The sequence below is a fragment of the Spinacia oleracea genome, chromosome 6, assembly GCF_020520425.1.
Source record: "Spinacia oleracea cultivar Varoflay chromosome 6, BTI_SOV_V1, whole genome shotgun sequence".
Classification (NCBI taxonomy): Eukaryota; Viridiplantae; Streptophyta; class Magnoliopsida; order Caryophyllales; family Amaranthaceae; genus Spinacia; species Spinacia oleracea.
In genome coordinates, this window is record NC_079492.1 from 5579889 (window position 1) to 5602698 (window position 22810).

A 22810-nucleotide genomic window follows, 5' to 3' on the forward strand; every position below is an offset into this window, starting at 1 on the left:
TTATTTGACTAAAGAAACACCGTCACTACTAGTTACAAATTAAAAATCTGTTACACACTAACTTCGTATGAAATGAACAAATAAAGGATGAGAAAAAGAATGAAGGGAAAATCGAAAAGAGAAGATCAACACATCGGAGAAAGAAATAGAAGGAAAAAGGGAGAAGGAAAATCTTGCAACAAATATGAAGTTTTAATTTCCAAAATTCTACTGGTTAAGATAGGAAATTACAAACTGGCGAATTCGCAGCCACCATTGAAGATTTGAAGTTGCTTCAAAAACTGCAAAATACGAACTTTAAAATTACCCGAAAATAAAAATCCATAATACAAACTGGCGAATTTGCAGCCACCATTGAAGATTTGAAGTTGCTTCAAAAACTGCAAAATACGAACTTTAAAATTACTTGAAAATAAAAATCCATAATCAATCAAAACAATTTTAACGTAAACCAGAGATTTTTTAAAAAAAAAACAGAAGTATTACAGTCAATTGAATCGTAACTTTCTCGATTGTTCCGCTAGATTTTCCTTCAAATTTTAGAGAGAAAGAAGAAATGAAATTATAGAGAAAGCTTGGGAAATAACAAATCGTTCAATGTAAATTGGTAATCGTATCAGCAGTAAGCGTGATTTTTCACGCATCGAGAGAAAGGGAGATGGAGTTGAGAGAGAGAGAGAGTATGTTCCCTCAAACTCAGTGATTTCTAGGGTTTGGAATGAAGGTTGGGGTTTAAAATAGGGGTGGGGGTATTGTCGTCTATTTCTAGGGGGACACAAAAAGTAGATTTACTCATATTCCCTTAGCTCTTTACTTATATAATAGAGATTATATTATACTAAAACAGATATCAGGAATGACACGTGTCCCTTCCTGTTCCTGGTGCAATTTTTTCCCCCAAAATATTTTTTATTTTTACTTTTTTTTAAAAATAAATTACATTTTTTAGGAAACTAAGATAAAAAAATGGAATAAAAATATAATTCAATTACCATAAATGTTAGTACGTACTCTGTAATATATTATTATTGGAGGAAAGTTGAATCAATATTATTCTTTCCATTATGATATGATTTTATTTCTGTATTATGACTTTTTAATCTGATAACAAATTAAATAATATTGATGAATAGACTTCTATTGTTAGTCTATTGTTAATAAAATAATACATGGTAAGTACTGTTGGAAATATAATGCATTCGGAGGTTTTTTAAGTTTGGGCCCAGTTGGGTTAAATGGCCCAGTGGACCGGTAGAACTTGAACCCACCTTGTTTTATTTCCTTTCTTGTAAAACATATAAATACTCCCTATTATTCTTTTCCTAACATAATATAATATTCAGATTTATGGAGAAACAGAAGACACAAAAATACAAACCCTAATGTCTCCATTAAAGATCTGAGCAGTTCTTGAGCAATTTCAACCTTTGAGTTCAGAGTGTAGAATCCAGAGTTGTTGCGTTAACCTTGGGGGGGCGTTCGTCACTATAAGCCTGCACCGGTAGGGTGGCGAAATTCGCTTCTAAGGAAGTGGCCTCCATACCACGATGCAACGCTATTCGTATGAGATCTACAATCAAGTAATATCCTCTCCTTATCTATTATTATTTCTGGTATCAATAGTTATTTTACCTACAAGTACGAATGTTAATTAAAATAATAATACATGGTAAGTAGACTAACATTAGAAGTCATTTATCAAATTGTACTCAATTCAAACTATATTGCATTTGACTAGCTAAGTTATGCTAGGGTCTTTTCGAAAATTAGTCTTGGGTCAGTCATTCGTATTTGGTTAATTTTGTTAGATCGGTCTACATACAAGTACACAACTATGATCCTTAACTAGGTATTGTAATACGAAGTATGCAAATTTAGTTCACTTGAATATTTTTTACACAACTTTGGATTTATAATTTTTCATATATTTTTTTTATTTTCACGTTTTCCTAATATCACAAGTCTTTTATTTAATTCCTATTGAAATAATAAATTATTTTAGCAGTAACCGTAAGTTGTATGGGCCCTAAACTAGTGTAGTATAATAAAAAATTGCCCCCACTCGGCCACTCCAGCTCCCAAATTGTTCACGTTGGAAATTTCCTCATAAAGTAATAATGATATTGTTTAGTCCTTTTTATTGTGTGAAAAAAAGGTTTAAATAATGTTGCCAATAATTCGGAAAGTGTGTACTTTTTATTGTGGAAAGTAAGACTCTTTCTTTAAAAACGTATGAACAATAATTTAGGACCATGAAGCACGAAATCAGTAAATCACACATCACTTCTCACTTTTTTTTAGAGGACATTAATTCTCATTCGGCAGTGTATAATGATATAAATTTCATATTATATTGTCTTAAAAATTTTACTGGTTGATCTGACCCCCTCGTTACATTGTTAAATACCTGCCACGGACCACATGATTTACTCTCGAAAGTTGTGGAGAAAAATGATCGACCAAAACTTCGATCAATCATTCCCCGCGCATATCAACAACAATTTACGAGCGCGCTCCATTGACCATGACAATTTAATATAACTGTGAAATTAAGTGTTTTACGTTCTTGCCAGTGGCGGGGTCACCATGAGACAAGAACTAATGGACCGCCTTCCACCAATTTTTTTTTCTTTTAAATTTATACCTTGTATTTATTTAAAAGAGTAAATTAATACGACTTAAATAATTATTTTATTAACACATCGACCCCCTGACTTAAAAATCCTAGCGAGCTATTACAGGTTCTCGCCATCTATAAATATCAAGGGTTTGTGCAACTTAACTAATTAATCGATTTACAAGATCACAAATTCACTTTCCACCTTAAAAATATTATATTTTCAAGTGATATATCCTACTACAAATAATTCACTTTCCACCTTAAAAATATTATATGTTCAAGTGATATATCCTACTACAAAGTACGTACGTACGTAGTACTTAATTGCTTTCATCATACAATGAGGAAAAGCGATCTCCAAGAAGAGCTTCACCGGCCGATATTGGCGGCCGCCTCCTCATCCGAACCACCACCTAACCACGACGAAGAGGGGTCCGAGCTCGAGAAGGTGTTGACCGACACCCGAATACCGATGCTTAAGAAGATGAGAAGGGCATCATGGATGGAGTTCAAGAGGTTGTTATACTTGGCAGCACCAGCAATATTTGTGTACACTATAAACAATGGGATGTCCTTATCCACTAGGGTATTTGCAGGACATCTTGGTAACACTGATCTTGCTGCTGCCTCACTTGGTAATGGTGGTATCCAAGTCTTCTCCTATGGTCTCATGGTATGTTAATTAATTAAACCTCCAAAATTATTGATTTTTGTTTTTATTTTTAAAGCATTTATTTGTATTAATAATAAGTTGAGAATATAAGTTGAGAATTCATAATGACATAACTTTTGAGAGTGAGGGATAGCTCAGTTGGTTAGAGCTTCCATATCGATTTTAGGTGATTCTGGGATCGATTTTCATCACCGCCCCTGTGGCTCATTCGCAAAAAAAAAAAAAAAATGACATCGCTTTTGGTCCTCCTTTGCCAGAAGCCGATCTAGGGTTGTAGTTTGAATGCCAAGTGACATTTTAGGTTATAACTAACTCTTGAGCCCGTTCAAAGAACGGGAGGTTATATAATGGTTGTGCAGCTGTCTTTTGAATTTTTAATTTTTGACGCCTTGTGATTTTAGTGGTAATATATGATTTAAATAGAGATGGAATTTGAAGGTTGAGTTGTAAATTATGTGATGAATTAACGTTGAGTGTTAAAGGGGTGGGTGGAAGAGGTTAATGGATATATAGGACTATTGATGAATTGATGTTAAATAAGGAAGATGAAGTGAAAAAGGCACGAAAAGCAAATTGATGGATGAAAGGAGAGATGACACGTGTGGCTTCTAATCATATATGGCTTATTGGCTTTGGTTTTAAATACTACGGAATACTAACTCTGTTTCATAAAGATCTTTACGGTTACTATTTGCACAAATATTAAGACTAAAATGGAAAAGTTGGTTGAATATAATAAAATATGGATAAAGTAAGAGAAACATGTAAAAAGGTAGGTGAGTGTAAGAAACAAATGAATAAAGTAAGAGAAAGTGAGTGAAAATGTCTAAATATAACGAGGTAATAAGGGTAAGGTGGTAAATTTTCATGTTCAAAAATAGAATAAAGCAAAGTGTAAGAACATTATGTAACGGGTTAGAACCAAAAAACGTAAATATCATTTTGAAATGGAGGTGGTAGGTAGGTATAGATTTGCAAAACTAGAAGTTTGATGTTGTAACCCGCAAAATGACAAGTTTTCGCAGTAAAGATCGATACCGCAATTCAAACCACGTATAAATAAATCAATTCTTAAATGGACCTGGTCCACACTAACTTTATTGTGGGCCAATGACCATGTGTTAAAATAAAAATCAACAACTCGCTTTTAATTTATTTTGGCATGTTTATTAAGTTTTTTATGGTCAAAGTATCAAATTGTTGTCATTGGTAAAGTTGTATTTGAATAATGTGATTTTAAATCAAGGTTCACTTTTTTTTAAAAAAAAGAAAAGAAGAGTAAGGTTACTTCGATTAAGAAAATGGTTGCAATATTTAAGAAAAATGATGCTTAATTTATTATACTCACAATGTGAATAATAAAGGTCACTATATGTGTAAAATGGTTGCAAACGAAAATTATTGGCTTTGAACCCACACCAATATTATTGTTGGCTTTGAACCCACTCTAATTTTATCGTTGGTTTTGAATACACAATTACATTATTATTGGCTTTGAGTCTACACTAATACTATTGTGGACTAGATCTACAAGACTACAATTGTCAAAAACTAACCAGACCTGAACCAATCAAACCTGTAACCGACCAAAACATGAAATGTTGTTAGAGCATCAATTGTAGGCTCACTCTTAATTTGCCCCCACTTAGTCTCTCCTTATACACCTCATCACCGTCTATTAACAAGAGTTAGCTACCAAAAACACCAAGAAATAGACTACCACTTAAACACTAATTCTTATATAGTTTTTTTAATATTTTAATTTCACTTTTAATACAAAAAGCAACCAAAATACACCACACTATTCCACATCACCCTCCTCTTATTTCTAAGAGCTACCTCTTATTTAGAGCATGTCTCAATCAACCTCTAAATAAGAGATAGTTAAGAGTTGGCTCTTATTTATTAAGAGTCACCTCTTAGATTTTCTCTCTCTTTAAGAGGCGGCTAAGAATGAGCTATAATTGATGCTCTTAAAACGGAAAACCCGTAACCCGATCCGATAAGACCGATAACCGATTTTGACCTGAAACTGTATGACTCAAATCCGACACCCGACCCGAAAATGATCGATAACCAAATTAACCCGACCCGACACTGATCCGAACCCGATTCAACACCCTACCCGATGCCAACTCAATGAAACGTGTTACTGATCTGACCTGTGACAACCCAATTAACGATTTTACACGACATGTTAACAATATGACCTGCCATTGACACGATCAAATAGTAACTTCAACCATAAGTCTATATTATTAATTTTACTACTTGATCCAGAAAAATGAAAATTTGTTGAGCATCTACGTTATTATTTCAATAAACAAAATCTTAAAACTACGAACCCGTATCCGAGAGTGAACCCGACCAAACATGATCTTTACCCGATGAAAAAGATAGTTATTGGACTCGATCTTAACCCGTGTCCGAGAGTGAATCCTACCTGAATTTCAACTGATTCGAAAATTATCCAAACCGATCCTTGACCCAAACCCGAGATTAGCTGCTACAAACCCTATTCAAATCCGACTATATAAGACCTGAACCCGGACAATACCCGATCGAAACATGACTCGAATAGAACCCGACTTATAACCGAAATGGAAAATCCGTCATGACCCGACCGGAAACCAACCCGACTTTAACCCGAGTGACCCAAAACGACCCATCATGATCATGACCCGACCGGATCCGACTCTGACCCGACCCGATAACCTATTTTGACAGCTCTACGTCTACGCAGTAATAATCCCGGAAATAAATCACTTGTTGTCTTGTTGATACCTTCCTAGTTCCTATCCTATCAAACAACTAAAAACAAGTTCTTTACAAAGCCAAATCATTTTTATTATGCATATTATCACATGTCTAAAATCAGCGCACCTAGCCAAATTTGTACAATATTATTAGTGGACCCAATTGTTTTGGACAATCCTTAATAGGCACTTGATTATTGTTAGAAAGAACTCCCTATGTGTCTTTTCTGTTAAATTTAACATAACAATATTGCATCCTTAAACCATGACTATCTTCATATTCCTTTATCTCACTTTCACGGTTTCACCGTTTCCAAGACACGACTTATTACGTAAACATTTTTTAATTATTCAAATTATAAAAGTTGATATTAAAAAAATATTTCGTTTGCAGTTAGGAATGGGGAGTGCAGTGGAGACTCTTTGTGGACAAGCCTATGGTGCACAAAGATACAACATGTTAGGAATCTACCTTCAACGTGCAATGATAGTCCTAACCGCAACAGCAATACCACTTACAATACTCAGCATCTTCTCCAAACAATTCCTCGTCATGTTAGGCGAATCCACGGTTGTAGCCGCCGCTGCTGCCGTGTACGTATACGGTCTCATCCCTCAATTATACGCCTACGCCCTCAACTTTCCGATCCAAAAATTCCTCCAAGCCCAAAGTGTTGTTAGGCCCAGTGCCTATATATCGGCGATCACGTTAGCTATCCATGTTGTGTTGAGTTGGGCCATTGTCTTCAAGTTGGGCTTGGGCTTGTTGGGTACATCATTGGCTTTGAGTATATCTTGGTGGATCATAGTTGTGGCCCAATTTGTATACATTTTGTGTAGTAGCAGGTTCAAGTGTACATGGACTGGATTCAGCCCAATGGCTCTTCATGGGCTTTGGGATTTTTTCAGGTTATCTATTGCATCTGCAATAATGTTGTGCCTTGAAACTTGGTATTATCAAGTTTTGGTTCTTATTGCTGGATTGTTGAAAGATCCTGAGCTCACCTTGGATTCACTATCTGTTTGGTAAGTTTTCTACATCCTCTGCTCTTTTTTTAGTTAACACAATTCTTTTATCACGTTTGTCAATTCAATATTTCAATCATTAATATCTTTAATTATTAATGAGTAAAACTTTTACAAAAGTTGATACTATAAATTTATACAATGAAACAATTATAAACAAGATCTCACATGACTATATTTTTTCTTAAGCATAAATCACAATCAATAGTCATAGGAGATTATAAAAATAGTATCAAAGTAAAAATGTGTCAACCAAAAAAGACTGATGAAGCATGTTCCAAGCCCCACCGTTATCGCTGAGTACGACTACAGCGGATGACACTGCAGGTGCGATCTTGCCATGTTTTATTATTATTTCGATAGTTGTTTAACAAAAAATAAGTTCAGGAAAAATAAGGTTGACCCAGTACAATTTATAATTAAAATAAGTTCAAATAAGATAAATTCAGGAAAAAAAAATACTAGAAAATCAGGTGAATAGAACCCAACCTAATACGAACTACAACATTAATCTATAAAAAAAATTTGAGTAAAACATTAATCTAGAAATTGATTAATGAATCAAAGATTGTGTATGCAGCATGACTATACTAGGGGCTTTACTGATGGTTCATATTGGATTCAATGCGGCCGTAAGGTGAGCTTCTTTTAGTTTTGAGTCTGTTTTCGGTTTGTAGCTCCCGTCTTTTAGAGCATATTATATGCACTCGGGTGTACGGTGCACCCTCTAACATTTTCTTCTTACGCGTGAGGAGAAAATGTGGTAGGGACCACAAAAATACTCTTGAATGCACGGTGCACCTAATAATTTTCACCCGTCTTTTACAAAAATTTGCGTAACACTAACCCCGCAACTTGAGTGTTTGTAAATAATTTACAGTGTAAGAGTGAGTAATGAAGTTGGAAGAGGAAATCCCAAATCAGCAGCATTCTCAGTGATAATGGTAACCAGTTTATCTGTAATATTTGCCATAATTGAAGCAGTAGCAGTTCTTTCCTTACGCCATGTTATAAGCTACGCTTTCACAAGCGGCGAGGCGGTGGCGAATGCAGTTTCTGAGCTATGTCCATTACTGGCCTTGAGTCTTATTCTCAATGGCATTCAACCTGTCCTCTCTGGTAATGAATTACTCTAGTCAATCAATTAGGCTCCGATGGATTCGACGTAAAATGTTTTCAGTGAAAAATAATTTTCCATGGGATTATCCACAAACTTACCTCAAACTCACCTGAACTCCTAAAAAAAATACTAAGTAGGATAAAGTGTGATGATTTGGCATGATTTGATTGGAAAAGAAAATGGATAAGTGAATTTTTGATTTTCAAACCCACTCCAGACTTGATTTTCATCTCTTGTCAAACTAAACGACGTAAAACAATTGAAAAGAGATAATCTTCTCCATTAAAATATTTTACACCAAATCAAACAGAACCTTAATGCAATAGAGCATCTCAAATTTGCAATTGGGCAATACTTAAACGCATATTTTCGTTACTTAATTGTTCTAGGGGTGGCTGTTGGATGCGGATGGCAGAAGTTCGTAGCATATGTGAATGTGGGATGTTACTACATCATTGGAGTTCCACTGGGATGTATTCTTGGCTTTGGTTTTGATCTTGGTGCCAAGGTATTCGATACTCCACTTATACCCGAATTCACGAGTAAAAGGCATCTATTCTATACTTTCTACTAAAATAGACACTAGAAATGACACATGTTACTCCCTAGTACTAGAGCTGTCAAAACAGGTTGTCGGGTCATCTCAGGTCTCGGGTCATGATCAGGTCGGGTTGTGTCGGGTCACTTTATCACTCGGGTTCGGTCAGGTTGGTTTTCAGTCGGGTCATGTCGAATTTTTTTCCATTTCGGGTGCATGTCGGGTTCGAGTCAAGTCATGTTCAGGTCGGGTTCAATTTCGGGTTTGGGTCTTATATAGTCGGGTTTGAATCGGGTTTGTAGCAGTTAATCTCGGGTTTGAGGGTCAAGTTCAGATCGGATAATTTTTAGGTCGATTAAAATTCATTTCGGGTCACTCGCGGACACGGGTTAAGATCGAGTCAATATCTGATTTAATCATCTTAAAATATTCAAGCGTAAAACATTTACTCCACAAGTCAAGTCATAACATGTTAGCGGTAAAAATCGGGTTAAGGTCATTGTCGGGTATCGAATCAGGTTCGGGTCAAACAACCATGGGTTAAAATCGGTTGTCGGGTTTCGGGTTACCTGTTTTATGGTCAGTTCCAGATTCGGTCGGTTCAGGTCGGTTTCGGTTGGGTCAGTTTTTGACAGGTCTACCTGGTACAAACACCAAAACCTTTTTCCTAAACAATACAAACTATAAAGCCGAAGGATTGTTTCATGTATGCAGGGAATATGGTCAGGCATGGTTGCTGGCACTGCAATACAAACTCTTATTCTGTCTTGGATTACTGTTCGAACAGATTGGGTTAAAGAGGTAATAAACTCATTTACCAACCATCCCAGATTCCTGTTCATTTTGAATCTTTTTAAAACAAGAAATTTAACTAATCCAATAATCATGTTAGTATCTTATAACAACATGATGAACTGCAAATTTATCAGTAACTAACTGTATGATTTTCAGGTGGAGAAGGCGAAGATGCGTCTGGATAAATGGGAAGACAAGAAAAAACCATTGTTCAAGAGCTAAACATCAATGATAATCTAAAGAAAAAAAACAGGCAACAAAGCCAACATTATTTTCCTTGACATAGAACCTACATTTGAAACTAAGAACTAAATAATTCTCCCCTCAAAAAAAGAAAAAATAACTAAATACTTCTAAGGTTTCGATTTCATTTTCTAAGAGATGTATTATCAACTTATCAAGTGCCTAAGAACATTTATTTAGTGAAAGATATGCAAAATGAAATGTGAAACATGGCTATTTGTGGCAACTTTTACCACGTATTCTCGTCATGCTCATGCATTTACCACTACATAACAGCAACAACATGTCAACATCGTAACAATATTTCTGTAATTGCACAACAAGGATTGAAAGTGTATTTGTTTTTCCCCTCATATGTTCAGCAAAAACTTTCAAATTACCAGGAGTAACAGAAGCAGACTTCTCAATGATAGTCTGGATAAATGGGAAGACAAGAAAAGACATTTATCGAAGAGCTAAATATCAATGAGAGTCTAAAGTATCATTTCCCTTGACATAGAACCTACATTTGAAACTAAAACCTAAATAATTCTGAAATTTCTATTTCATTTTCTGAGAGATGTATTATCAAGTGCCTAAGAACTTTTATTACTGAAAGATGTGCTAAAACAAATTGTGAAACACGGCTATATATTTTGTGGCATAAACAAAATGTGAAATAATTCCACAGTCGAAGTAATTTTCAGGTATTCTCGTCATGTTAGTTTAAAAAAGCACCTTGAGCTCTCCAGGCTCACTGATGTCAACTAGGCGCGGGCCTTCGTGCGCCTTAGGTAAGGCACAAGGCGCAGCGCCTTGTACGCCTTCAGTCTTCAGGCGCGGTAGGATGACGTGGATATTTTATTTACATTTTTTTCTTTTTTAGTAATATAAACACACCGCATGTGACCTATCAACGGTTATATCTCTACAACCTTAGCTTTTTGGGTAGTGGAAGTAGCATAATATGAGTTAATTTTCAGATTTCCAGCTTGTAATTACCACGGAAGGTTCTAATTGTGGCACTCTATCAACGGGATCACGCAATGCTTATGAACCGGAAAGAAAATATGACACTCCAATTGAAATATGTTGTTTTGAGTATAAATTGTGTTAATTTTTTTCTATACCGAATTTTAAGGTTTAATAGAAAATTATGTGCGCCTTGTATCCAAAAGGAAAATGCGCGCACCTGAGCCCTGCGCCTAGTCTCCATGACCCTTGTGCGCCTTAGTGTGCCTTGCGCCTTTTTAAACTAAGGTTCATGCATAACCGCAACATAACAGCAATAACACCGGAACAAAGTTTCTATAATTGCACAACAAGGAGGGCAGATTCATCTTTATTAGATGTGTGTCCCTCGTATGTTCAGCAATAATTTAAAAATTACTAGAAGTAACAGAAGCAGACTTCCCAAATCTCATCACCACGTACAAGACAACAGAACATTGTAGAAATTTTATCTCCAGAAGAAAATAAAACGAAATGGTTGATTGATAAAATGGGTAGTAAGGAGTAAACAATGAAAACAAACTTACTTAAAATACTAGATTTCATTGCTTATAATAATAAGTCTATGTAAGGCATCACTCAAAAGACTCAACGAATGAATGCCCCTAACTCATTTTCAAGGCATTGTTTCAGAAGAAGTTTACATGTCTTTGATATGGCAGAGCTAAGTTAGGCTATGTTTTACCTTTACCCATCCAAAAACCAATGACTTCAATTGAATCTATTGAGTAAGCCATAAAAGCCGCTGATATTTCCAGACCCTTGTCAAAAATCTAGGTACAGAAGAAATAGTTGCTCACCAGAATGACTTTGTAGTAAAGCCGCAATGTTTGGTGTCATATTGCGTCAATCTACTTCCATTTCATCTCGTTTGCTCCTGCGATCTGAGTAGGCATTATCTTCTGATTTACCAGCAGAGCCCTTCGTATTTGCTATGTGCCTGTAACACCTGTCAAGCATCCAGAAAATAACCCAATGAGCTAAAACCGCAAGGATACTTCTGACCAGAAACAAGTCCTAAATTCTACATTCTGTAACCATAGACAGGCAGCATTACGCTGATAACCAAAATCTGTAGAAACCGAAACACAAAAAAAGTAAAAAAAAATACATCCAACGAAGGGAAAAGCCAAATAATATAGAGAGAAGTGAAGTATATAACATTGAAGCAAACTATAATCTGCTCAATGCTCACCATATGAAACACCAGAGTCCAATATGCCCCACCAATTCAGGTGTTCGTTAACACAGAATGCCTAAACCTTCTCCCCATTGTTTGTAGGTAAGACAAGTGTTGCCTAATATGCTAAATCTCAAACCTTGACACGCTTATTGGAATGGGGTACATGATGCAGACAAACAGTGGCACAATTTTCAACTAATAAAAAACAGTACGTGGCGAGTTGCATTCTCGTTTCTGTGTACTGAAGCATTCCACTAATCAGGCAACTTTGTGTAGGACAACCAAATTTAACCTACAACTCTACCTGCAATCACAAAGGACATCCCACTTGCCTTCAAAACTGCAGAGACGCATGAGATTTACCGAGCAACATTAGGGCCTATATAATTCTTCACTTTAGCCATTTTTTTTTGGTAAGCAAAAAGATACATTGCAGAACCATTAGAGCTAATACACCCTAAGCTCTATATATTGACAGTAAACAGAGTCAATTAGCCAACTATTTTTAGCATCATATGAAGTTATGAACTGTAATTAGAAACACTGCAATTATATACGTATTACAGATTATTTTTTGGTGCTTCCATGTAAAAATCTGCAGTTGACATCAATAAGATTTACCTAGATATGAACCAAGGTAAAAACTCAATCAATCATAATTCATAAAGCACTAATCCTACAGAAGAGACGCCTAGACTAACCTTTGATAAACAAATACGGAGTATTAGAAATATGTAAGGCTATAGGGATATTACTCTATGAGGTCTTCTGTGGCTTCTTCAATAACGCGTGAACATATCAATGGGTCATTGTTTTTGGGTTGTGATTCCTGCTCCTGAATATTCTTTCTGAGCCATTGTTCACAATCAATGCATTTTGCTAGGAACTACAAAGAAAGAAAAATTATATATTAGAAGAAAAAAAAAGCAAGAGCTCATTGCTTTATTTACTACTAATATAACCATTATGAATCAAATCCATGTAGGCCCATACAGCTTCTCTTTCACTAGCTGGTAGTGATCTTGCAGCTGCCTGGCATTCTTTCATAGTTTGAACAAAAGTCTTGACTGCTTGTGGTCGGGCCTCCTCTTCTTTAAATCGATATTCAATAGGATCCACCAACTACAAAAACTACAGAAGTTCAGTACATTACTAATGATACATTACTTTGTTATTATTCAAAATTTGAACTACTGTTAACCTTTTTAAGATCCTGTAACCTCTCAGCATAAACATCAGCAGATTCATCATCTCCATCTTCATAAAGCCATTCCTCTGTCTGCTGTAAATTCTCACAGATGTGTTCCTTCTCTAATTCAGCAGTAAAATCCTTGTACGTGCTCAAAATCTATTCAAGTATGCAACTTAGTTATTTGTCTTATTGAAAAAGTAAAAAAGAAAGGTAACAAAAAAGAATCAAGGATTAATCAAGAACATGAAATTTAAATAAAAAGTCCAAACAGGACAAAGCAGAGAAGAGACCACCCAGGAATAGTGAACAACTGAACTAGCCCAACCCACCACATAGTTTGACGGTGGCGTAAATGGACAGGGAGCACCCTCCACACGGAGAAAGAAAAGCCACTAACAAATGAAACTGACATTGGGTAGAACTTCATCTCCCTTGAATGAATCCTGATTACCACAAGCCCCAGGAAGGTCCTAGCAAACCTAGGACAAAAATTAGATTTTCCTTCTTTCACTAACTCCCGTCCCCTTTGTAATAGTCCATACTTAATAAGCTATCTTATACTTCGTATTAAACATTTTACTAGCACTACAAGATCTATTTTGGTTCTATAATCCTCGACACCCCTCATAAAATTTTCATACCCTAAAAATATACTTCATTGTATATAAATTGATAAATACTTCGTCTGTTTCTTTTTAGTTGACACGATTCTTTAAGCACATTTGCCAATTCACGATTTCAAACATCAACATCTTCAACTATAAATAGGAAGAAGTTATGAAAAGTTGATATTTGGAAAATATTCATTGGGATGAACCTAATAAGACCCCACATGACTATATTTTTTCACAAGTATAAATCACAAAAGAAAGTCAAAAGAACTTATGTGAATGGTGTCAGAATTGAATTGTGTCAACTAAAAAGAAACAAAGGAAGTAGATTTTAGTAATTCACTGGTTATATAAGCTGCCTGTAGTCTAAGGTAAGTATTCATAGAAGTAAGTACAGTTCAGAGTAATATTGCACAAAAGTTAAAGACACAATTGTGGAACAGAAAAAGGAAATACTGAAATAAAATAACGATGGTTTGTAGAATGATAAATTTAGAGAAGAATTGTTACAAAAGAGTTAAAATAACTACGAACTGTCCATTTCAAAAAAGCTGTAAAGTCACAGCTGCATGGTTTTAGTTCTTTCTTTTTCATTACAACAGACTAAAACAGATACCTCATTATTTTGTAAACTTGGTTTGGGTAAAATTGGTAGGTTAGGTCCGTTAGGGTGTAAGTTATTCAGATAAAATCCGAAGTCCAATCAAAAGCAAGCCGGGCTAGTTGTTTAGATTGAATAGTTTTATTAAATGGATTTCCAAATTGGAGATATATTTTTGCGATTTATTTGCACCTAGCCCTTTCCCTTTTTTCCCATAATCAGACTAGATAGTAAGACATCGACATTTGGGGCCAAACAAGTAGATTGAAGATGTTTTTTATTTGCTTCTTTTTTAGTTGATACAATTTTACTTTTGCACTATTCATATACTAACTTTGAAAATAAATTTTTACTAAACATATAAATCATGTTGTTGGATAAGTATTATATCCCTCTGTAATTTCAAAATATAATTATATAACCTTTAATATTTTTTACTAAAAGATAGTCAAAGACATTGATGATAAAAAATTGTCTTGCCAAGCGTGAAAGTCAAATTGTTGCAACTAAAGAAGGGAGGAAGAATCAATTCACTGCCTGTAATTAAAGAGATAATCTACGGAGAATAATAAGGGAGCAAAGAATAGGAAGTGAAAAAAATTGACATCTAAAAGTGTTTGTGGCAAAAGTACCTGTTGATAGGAGGAGAGAAGGGGCATCTAGCAGAAAAGGGCACAAAACAGTGCAGAGTGACCGAGTGAGCAATGAGAAGGGTGTAAAGGAGTTTTTCTTCCTTTTATTGTTAGGCATAGGCTGCTCACAGAGTCACAGTCACAGATAAAAGGAGGAAGAAAAGCAGTGGTCTGCTGAGTCTCTTTTCTCTTTCATTACTTAATTATTGCTGGTTCATCACACAACTTTTGCTTATTAAACTGTTTACGAGTTAGGGTCAACATTGACAAATTTGTAAGGAAATCACTTGTGATAACTAACTCAGCCAGTGACTCTAAGGGTGCCTTAGAGATGAAACCTCTTGTTTGAAGGTGAAGCCAATGCCTTTGAAAGAGGACATGAAGGAAAATATAAAACCGTAACTAATGCCAAGTGAAATAAAGGACAAAGAAGTAAGGTATTAAAAACAAATATGTATTAGTGTCACATCAAACAGATACAAACATTATGTTAATGTTTCTATTTTTGAAAAACAAACTGATCTCAGCGTAATTTCTGACCCATATTTATCTAAAATAAGGTTATAGACATGCAAACATACATTTGTCACCACAAACGAATATGTGCAAGTGCAACTGTGTCTATTCCAAGCCCTCATAATATGAAATAACATCTATCTACCAAACGCTAAAATAGTTAACAAAATACCAAATCAACGATGCAAACTCAGGAAGCTGAAAGAATAAATTACACGCGCACAAAGAACAACATGCAGGAAGTTAGATATATGTATTGCACCATAACTACACGTAAAGCAGTATACCAAAAGAAATGAGGGAAGTATAAGCTCTACCTTATTGCGGGTTTCATATACATAAGACTCGAGGGTATTTTTCTTCTCTTTGGCCTGCTCGATCGTAAAGTCCTGCTTAGCCAACTCAGTTTCCTTCTCCCCAGCTTTAAAACAATCTCCTTCACTTATGCAACCATATACAATCTCACGAATCGGTATCTGCGACCGAGTCACGGATTTACTCTTTCTATTGTGACTCTGCAAATGGACATAAATTTTACTGTCAATATCAATAGTCTCTCCCTAGCTTCTAGTAGTTTCTCTTCCTGCCAAAATTTCTTCATGCCAAAATGAGCACCTTGACAAACAGTATTGCGGTCCATTGAGGATGCTAACACAGAGGTCTAGGTGTGAAAATGCAATACAAATAGTACTAGAATTTATCTCAAATAATTACAGTTATGAATTTTTCAAGAGATAGAGATCTTTTACAACATTATTTTGGATAGTGTACCATTTCAAATACTGTATCATATCTTGGAAAAAACTATCATCGCAGATTTAAGTTCGCCTAACAAATAACATTTAGCAACTAAAATCCTATGTTGCTTGGACTATTCGTTTCACCTCAAGTACATGTACTCCTCGACACTCGGACATGGCTACGAACACTGGACCACTTCATTTGGGACCAAAGTCATGCAATTTTTTCACAACCTAACCGAGTCGGACACTTGGACACGTCCGAGTGTCCGACATGGGTACCCGAGTCCGAGTAACATAGCTAACAACTAATACAGAAGCCAACCACAAATCTAGTATTGCCAAACAGTCCTACATATTTAGTAAAAGTCATAAAACAATTATCTTAGAAAGGTGGTGTATAAAAAGGCCATCAATTACACACCAATAACTCTATTCTCCCTCCGCCCGTTACTATTTACACATTCTCTTTGGTTTTCCAATCATGCTTCTAATTTGAGTAATAGATGACATTTTACCTCTCCATCATATTAACCCTATTTCTCACTCCATCCCAATTCATTCTCTTACTATTTTCCCTATCCCAAACCCACATACAAAAAATAATAATGGACAAAGTTGGAGGGGGTTAATATTAAGACAAGTCAATAGAAAAGGTGAAAAGGTTTTTTCCATCAAAGTCAAATCTGACAAATTAATTTGAGACAGAGAAGTAACAATGACAAAGTTGGTGCCCACTCACAAAAGATTCAGGCACTGGCTTCACAAAAGATTCAGGCACTGGCTTCGGTACAAAATATCTATCTTCAGCACCATCTTCTGCATCAGGAGATCCGATATCAGATTCAGCTTCTACCCTTTCCGAGGACAGGTTTGCATTTCTTCTCATAATTGGTTCGTCCACATAACCCCCTACAAGCTGATGCATGCATATAAGTTCATGATATATAAGAATAGAACCGGCCTGTGCATGAGAATGTCTAAGGACGAGAAAGAGAGGGTTGATCCCACCTCCGCTATCTCTCTCCTCCAACACCCCCCCCCCCCCCCCCAACATTCTATGCGCAGGAGGGTTCTGTGCAGTGTGTACAGTAAAGACCTATCTCCCATTATAATGCACTTTTGGTTTAAGACTTAAAGATACTCACATATGCTGATGCTAAAGTAACAGTCCCATGACGCGTTAGTGAAGCTTTCACCTTCACATAAGCCTTATCAGAATGGGCCCCTGGGAAAGGACCAATCTGCAGAGGAGAGCAAAAAGAAAGTTTCATCACATGAAGCACGAAAATAAGTAAATAACCAGAAAACAGCTGCAGAATCCTAAACTGGAAAGATGTATATAATTACATGAAACATTTGCAATGAGCATCACAATCTATTACTCCGTATGTAGTAGCATGAAATGGTAGGAAATTTAACGTCAAGACTCTACTCTCTAGATGTTGGGTATTGCACATTTGCACCAGTCCCTGTGTTAATAAAAACATAATGACTATAAAGACATGAAATGTGAAATTTTGCTGCGTTTTCAGTTTACTTCATATCCATATAGCACAAAAGCCACAAACTCGAAAACAGCGATTTTCAAAAGCAAGAAACAAAAAAATCTACTCCCTCCGTCCCATTTTAGTTGCCAAAGTTTCCATTTCTAGATGACCCAAAATAGTGAAGTTCCCCAATAATAAAAAAATAAACAAATGAATGAATGGTGGAACAAACAATACATTAACGATATTCTGTGTATTATCTATATTTTCGAAGTAATGGTTACACTTGCTTTTACGGTCTCCAATCTACACCTTTGAGCCTTTGACCATCAATATCTTTAATCACGTATAAGTAATAAAATTAAGATGTTTATATGAGTGGCAACTGGCAATATTCAGTCAAAGATTTCAAACTTTGACCTCAAAAATTCAAGTGTAACCATCCTTTCGAAACGGAGGGAGTATGAACTAATCAGCAATAGGCCTGGACCACAGCCCATAAATAAAAACAAAAACTACCATTAAAATATGTTCAACAAGTATCTCCAATGGGCTATTGAAGGAGAGAGAAAAGGGAGATCTGGCTCTACCCCAACATTGTAGAATTGGGGAAAACAGAGCCCCGAAAGTAGAATTATGGCAAAGTGACAAACCACAAGGCACCAAATAAATAAAATCTGAAAATATTTATTTTAAAAACTTTACACGTCATAAACTTATAGTTAAATATCCACCAAAACTTGCAAACAGCATCACAAACTCATCCAATGGAAACATATATAATTAGTAAATTAGATCACTCCCAACGAAGGAAAGATCAAGAAGAAAAATAAATTAAACTAGCAATTCACAACATACCCCGAAAATGCTAATTTCAGGAGATACACCCGGAGGTAATTCATTTTCATCGGCATAAAAGGCTTCTAGCTGAAATTCACTACTTTTATGCAACTTAAGCACTTTATCACTAGGAACTGGATGACCTTTGGGAAACAATACACCATTTGGAAGTGCATGTATTGGACCATCATCAGATAAACGCAGTCCAATAGAGAAAGGCAGTGAATCCTCCACCTACAAATGAAAAAAGTAATCATAAAGAGGGGAAGTGACATCATCATTCAACACCAGTTCAGTCATGCTCTTAGTCAGAAGACATTGACCCAACACAAAAGCACGAAGCAAAATATTGTAGGGCAGCAAGCACTACCTAAAAACAATCAATTGTATCAAAATTGTATTAGAGAATTGGACTTTCCACAATGAGAAGAATGCAGTAGGGACTAGGGAAACATGTTTTTCCTAACAAAGTAGTATCTGGAAAAAATAACTTAACTTATAAAGATAACGAAAAGCACTGTTTCTTATTCATCAAAGATAGAAATTTTAAATAATGCATCCTTTTGATAACGATTTTCTTAATGCTGCATTGTTCTTTTCTAGTTATTAGAGGATGCTTGAACATCTTGACCCAGATTGCACCCTCCGGAAGTTCCTCATTGGATCCGCTCTTGTTTTATTGTTATTCACCCCATTGCTCAATAGACACCTGTGAGAACCTTATAAAATTGCATGATCTTCTCTTTCCCACAGCTACTCTGTTTCTTTTCTGGTTAACACTCTTTTAGGCACTCCTACTTCCCAGCATAACATTTAGCATTCTTGTCACTAAATCCACACAGATTAACCCCTCAAATTCCTCAGTTAAGACGCTTTATGATACTTTATTATTCAGTGTAAATATGGACCATGAATATATTTAGTGATATATTATCTGGCAACTATATCTTACGACATCTTCTAACACTAGTAATTTTTCACTAGCTTATAATTTCACCCACACAACTCCAGCACTGGCAGTGGCGAAGTGTTGCAGACTACTCCTCTTATTTACACCAAATTACCGATCTTAGTAAGGATTTAGCAAGTGAAAGAATAGTACACAAAAAATTGAGTTCGTGTGGTGTATCACATTTAATTCATTGAAATCAGTCGTTTCAGGACATCAGTATATAGTCTCTGGCAAAAAGCTTTCCTTGGCTAATCAATGTCAGGTAGTCAGATGGAATGAAAAATATACCGATACTTAGCCATTTAGCATTACAATAATAGGTATATGAATTCAAGGAAGGACAGCTCACCATCTCCAACCCCGAATAAACACAGACCTAAAATAGAACAATGCAACAAAAAAGACTAGAGCAGGATACCTAGCTAAAGTTGGAGGAAAGTTTAAACACATAGAAGCAAGATAATCACATTAGATTGACACTGAATTAAAAGTTTATGACATCTTTTTCTTTCCCTTTTTCAATTTACGTAGATAATTACTAATAAATGTGTTGGGAGATATCCACAGAAACTGTCGTGTAACATCCTTTCCGCCATAAAGTTAATATGAGCTTAAGGCAATGTAAAAAGGGAGAAACAGACAAAAATACTGACGTTCTGGGGATTCGTGTTAAAAAGGAATTCAATTGCACATCAGCCACATGAATACATATACCTCGCTAAGAAGATACAATATCTTTAGGAAATTCAGTAGCCCACGTTGAGCAACTACTAAAACATTATTATTAACCTTCCAATATAAGATGTCCGACTTAATAAAGGTATCTTCAACCTCCAACATCATATAGAAAGCAACAAGTATCTTAAAGCAACCTTATGAATCCAACACCAGAATCATCAACAACTAAATATTGAATAAGCATTGAAAACATGAGTTCCAAAGTAGCAAAAGTCTAAATTCAAGGAATATACAAACCTCATAGTCTTTGACACGAAAATTTGGACTAAACATAGCACATTGCAGTGCACATCCACGAGCAACACATTCACTAGCATTCAACTTTCGGCTTGGTTCTTTTTTGAAAACTGAAGCCAAAACTTTACTTATGGCTGGAATTCGAGATCCTGAACCAACAAGCTCCACGGAGTGAATCCTCTCTGCTGCCACACCAGCATCCATCAGAGCCCTGCGACATGGTACAGCTATTCCATCCAATAAATTTAATGAGAGTTTTTCAAATTCATCTCTTGAAATAAAACCCTTCACATCTTTCTCATCCATCAAACACTCAATGTTGAGGGGTGCCTCTGGATTTGCACTTAAGACCTTCTTCAATTTCTCGCATGCCGCTCGAAGCCGAATGGAAGCACGGCAGTTAGAATAAACATCGATATTATACTGCTGCTTAAAATGCGCGGCAAAATGACGAAAGAGCACCTCATCAAAATCTCTAGCACCTAAGTTGCTGTCAGAAGCATGAGCAAGGACTTTCATATGTCCAGGTTCAAATGATACAACCGCAACCTGAGTATCAGAGTGCCCAATATCAACAAAGGCAGCATAAGACGGACCCTTATTGGTGAAGTCTGTCTTGTAAATTCCGTAACCAAGGGCTGTAGCAGTGCAGTCATGCAGCAACCTTATTGGGTTTAGACCTGATATATATGCAGCACGAACATAAAGGTGTCGCTGTAGATCAGTGAAGTGTGAAGGGATCCCAATCACACAGTCTGTAACAGATGCCTCCAAGCTTTTCTCAGCCGTCTGCTTCAAATGTGAAAAAAGCATTACCAATATTTGCACAGGTGTAAAGGTATGCTGCTCACCCAAATACGACAGATGGATTAAAATACCGCCATCAGGACCCTGAGAGGTCCTAAATGGGAACAACCTTAAATCCTCCTGAACCTTGGGATGGTCATAACTCCGACCTATCAATCTTTTGATCTGAGAGATAGTTGACGTTGGATTCATGGTCGCAGAAGCAGCCCCTGCAGAACCAAATAATCTCTGCTTCTCCCCAAACGACACCACGGCTGGTGTCTCACGTTTTGATTCCTCATTCAACAACACATCGATCCCCCTTTGCTTCACAGCCGCAATGACACAGTTCTGATTTCCAATATCAAACCCCACCACACTCATTTTGCCTAAATATCACTACAATTTCACCAATTTTACAATGATCAGCGACCAAGTACAACGTGACCTTTCCTTGATTTGAAATTCAGTAATCATGAATTAAATTGGACAGTCATGTTTCAATCAATCACAATACCACACCATGTGTAGTCATTCAATTCCACACTCCAAATTCTCAAAACAAATTGACCATTTTACTAAAGTAGCAACAAATTAAATCACTCAAATTCCTCTCTACCTTGCCATAATCGAACAAAACTTCAACCAAATAAAAAAAAAAAACACCACCAATCCATAGAAAAACTAACAGAAAGTTCCATAAACAAATAAAGTCACTCAATTACTTTCTACATTGACATAATCGAACAAAATTTCAAATAAATAACACAAAAATCATCAATCGATAGCAAAAACAACAAACAAACAAAAATCGTCTGCGGCAATTCAGAAACCTAAATTTCATCAACTACAAAACGAAATTAACTTGCACTGGCATATAATTCAAAAAAATTGACCATTTTACTAATGTAGCAACAAATTAAGTCACTCAATTACTCTCTACCTTCAATAATCAAACCAAAATCATCAATCGAAATTGAAAAACTAACAGAAAATTCCAAAAAAAACAAACATATAGAATAGGATTGTTCATCTGCAGCAATTCAGAAACCGAAATTTCATCAACTACAAAACGAAATTAACTTGCACTAGCATATAATTCAAGTAAACAAAATAAAAAACAAGCTGAAATAATCAAAATGAACAAGAAAAATTAGGAAATACCGAAAATTTTCTGAAATGCGGAAATCGAAGAAAAGGAAGCCCTAGAAATTCGAGAGAGGAAATTGCCGGAGAATTGTCACAGAGATTCAATTTTCTTCGTCAATTTGATTTCGATTTCGATTTTGAATTTGATTTTGATAATATTTATGGGGAATTGGAAAATGTGAAGATGTAAATTGCTGAAAATTTGGGGGATTTTTTTTTCCTGTGTGAAGAAGTTAAAGGAGTAGACGTGCTTGAGAATCTAAATAATCCGGTTTTGCCGGAAAATTTTTAATGTAAAGATGAACATTGGCCTTTCATCTTCTTTTTTCTGTTTTTTTTCTTTTTTGGAAAATTTTAAAAGAAAGGGAAGTTTTTAATTGGT

The 22810-nt window shown here is 35.7% G+C and overlaps 2 protein-coding genes across 2 annotated transcripts; one reads left to right on the forward strand and one right to left on the reverse strand.

Annotated features, from left to right (window-relative positions):
- Positions 1 to 2723: 2723 nt before the first annotated feature.
- LOC110778347 (protein DETOXIFICATION 40) lies at positions 2724 to 9979 on the forward strand. The gene is made up of 7 exons (XM_021982908.2): positions 2724 to 3293; positions 6444 to 7075; positions 7656 to 7712; positions 7956 to 8194; positions 8585 to 8703; positions 9448 to 9534; positions 9685 to 9979. Exons 1-7 carry the CDS (start codon positions 2961 to 2963, stop codon positions 9748 to 9750), a joined length of 1533 nt encoding a protein of 510 aa, XP_021838600.2. The 5' UTR covers positions 2724 to 2960; the 3' UTR covers positions 9751 to 9979.
- A 1243-nt stretch (positions 9980 to 11222) lies between these two features.
- Positions 11223 to 22790, reverse strand: LOC110778346 (heat shock 70 kDa protein 16). The gene is made up of 10 exons (XM_021982906.2): positions 22444 to 22790; positions 20494 to 21678; positions 18585 to 18800; positions 17385 to 17480; positions 16979 to 17155; positions 15814 to 16011; positions 13146 to 13292; positions 12938 to 13066; positions 12700 to 12830; positions 11223 to 11710 (listed from the first exon to the last, which is right to left on the reverse strand). The coding sequence occupies exons 2-10, from the start codon at positions 21661 to 21663 to the stop codon at positions 11608 to 11610; spliced, it is 2367 nt and encodes a 788-aa protein (XP_021838598.1). The 5' UTR covers positions 21664 to 21678; positions 22444 to 22790; the 3' UTR covers positions 11223 to 11607.
- Positions 22791 to 22810: the final 20 nt, after the last annotated feature.

Coding starts and splice junctions, on each gene's coding strand:
- LOC110778346 (XM_021982906.2), bottom strand. CDS start 21,663: ATGAGTGTGGTGGGGTTTGATATTGGAAATCAGAACTGTGTCATTGCG. Junction 17,156..17,384: donor TTACTTTAGCATCAGCATAT/GTGAGTATCTTT, acceptor TGCATGCATCAG/CTTGTAGGGGGTTATGTGGA. Junction 13,067..13,145: donor GGTTACAGGATCTTAAAAAG/GTTAACAGTAGT, acceptor TAGTTTTTGTAG/TTGGTGGATCCTATTGAATA.
- LOC110778347 (XM_021982908.2), top strand. CDS start 2,961: ATGAGGAAAAGCGATCTCCAAGAAGAGCTTCACCGGCCGATATTGGCG. Junction 7,713..7,955: donor GGATTCAATGCGGCCGTAAG/GTGAGCTTCTTT, acceptor AATAATTTACAG/TGTAAGAGTGAGTAATGAAG. Junction 8,195..8,584: donor CATTCAACCTGTCCTCTCTG/GTAATGAATTAC, acceptor TAATTGTTCTAG/GGGTGGCTGTTGGATGCGGA.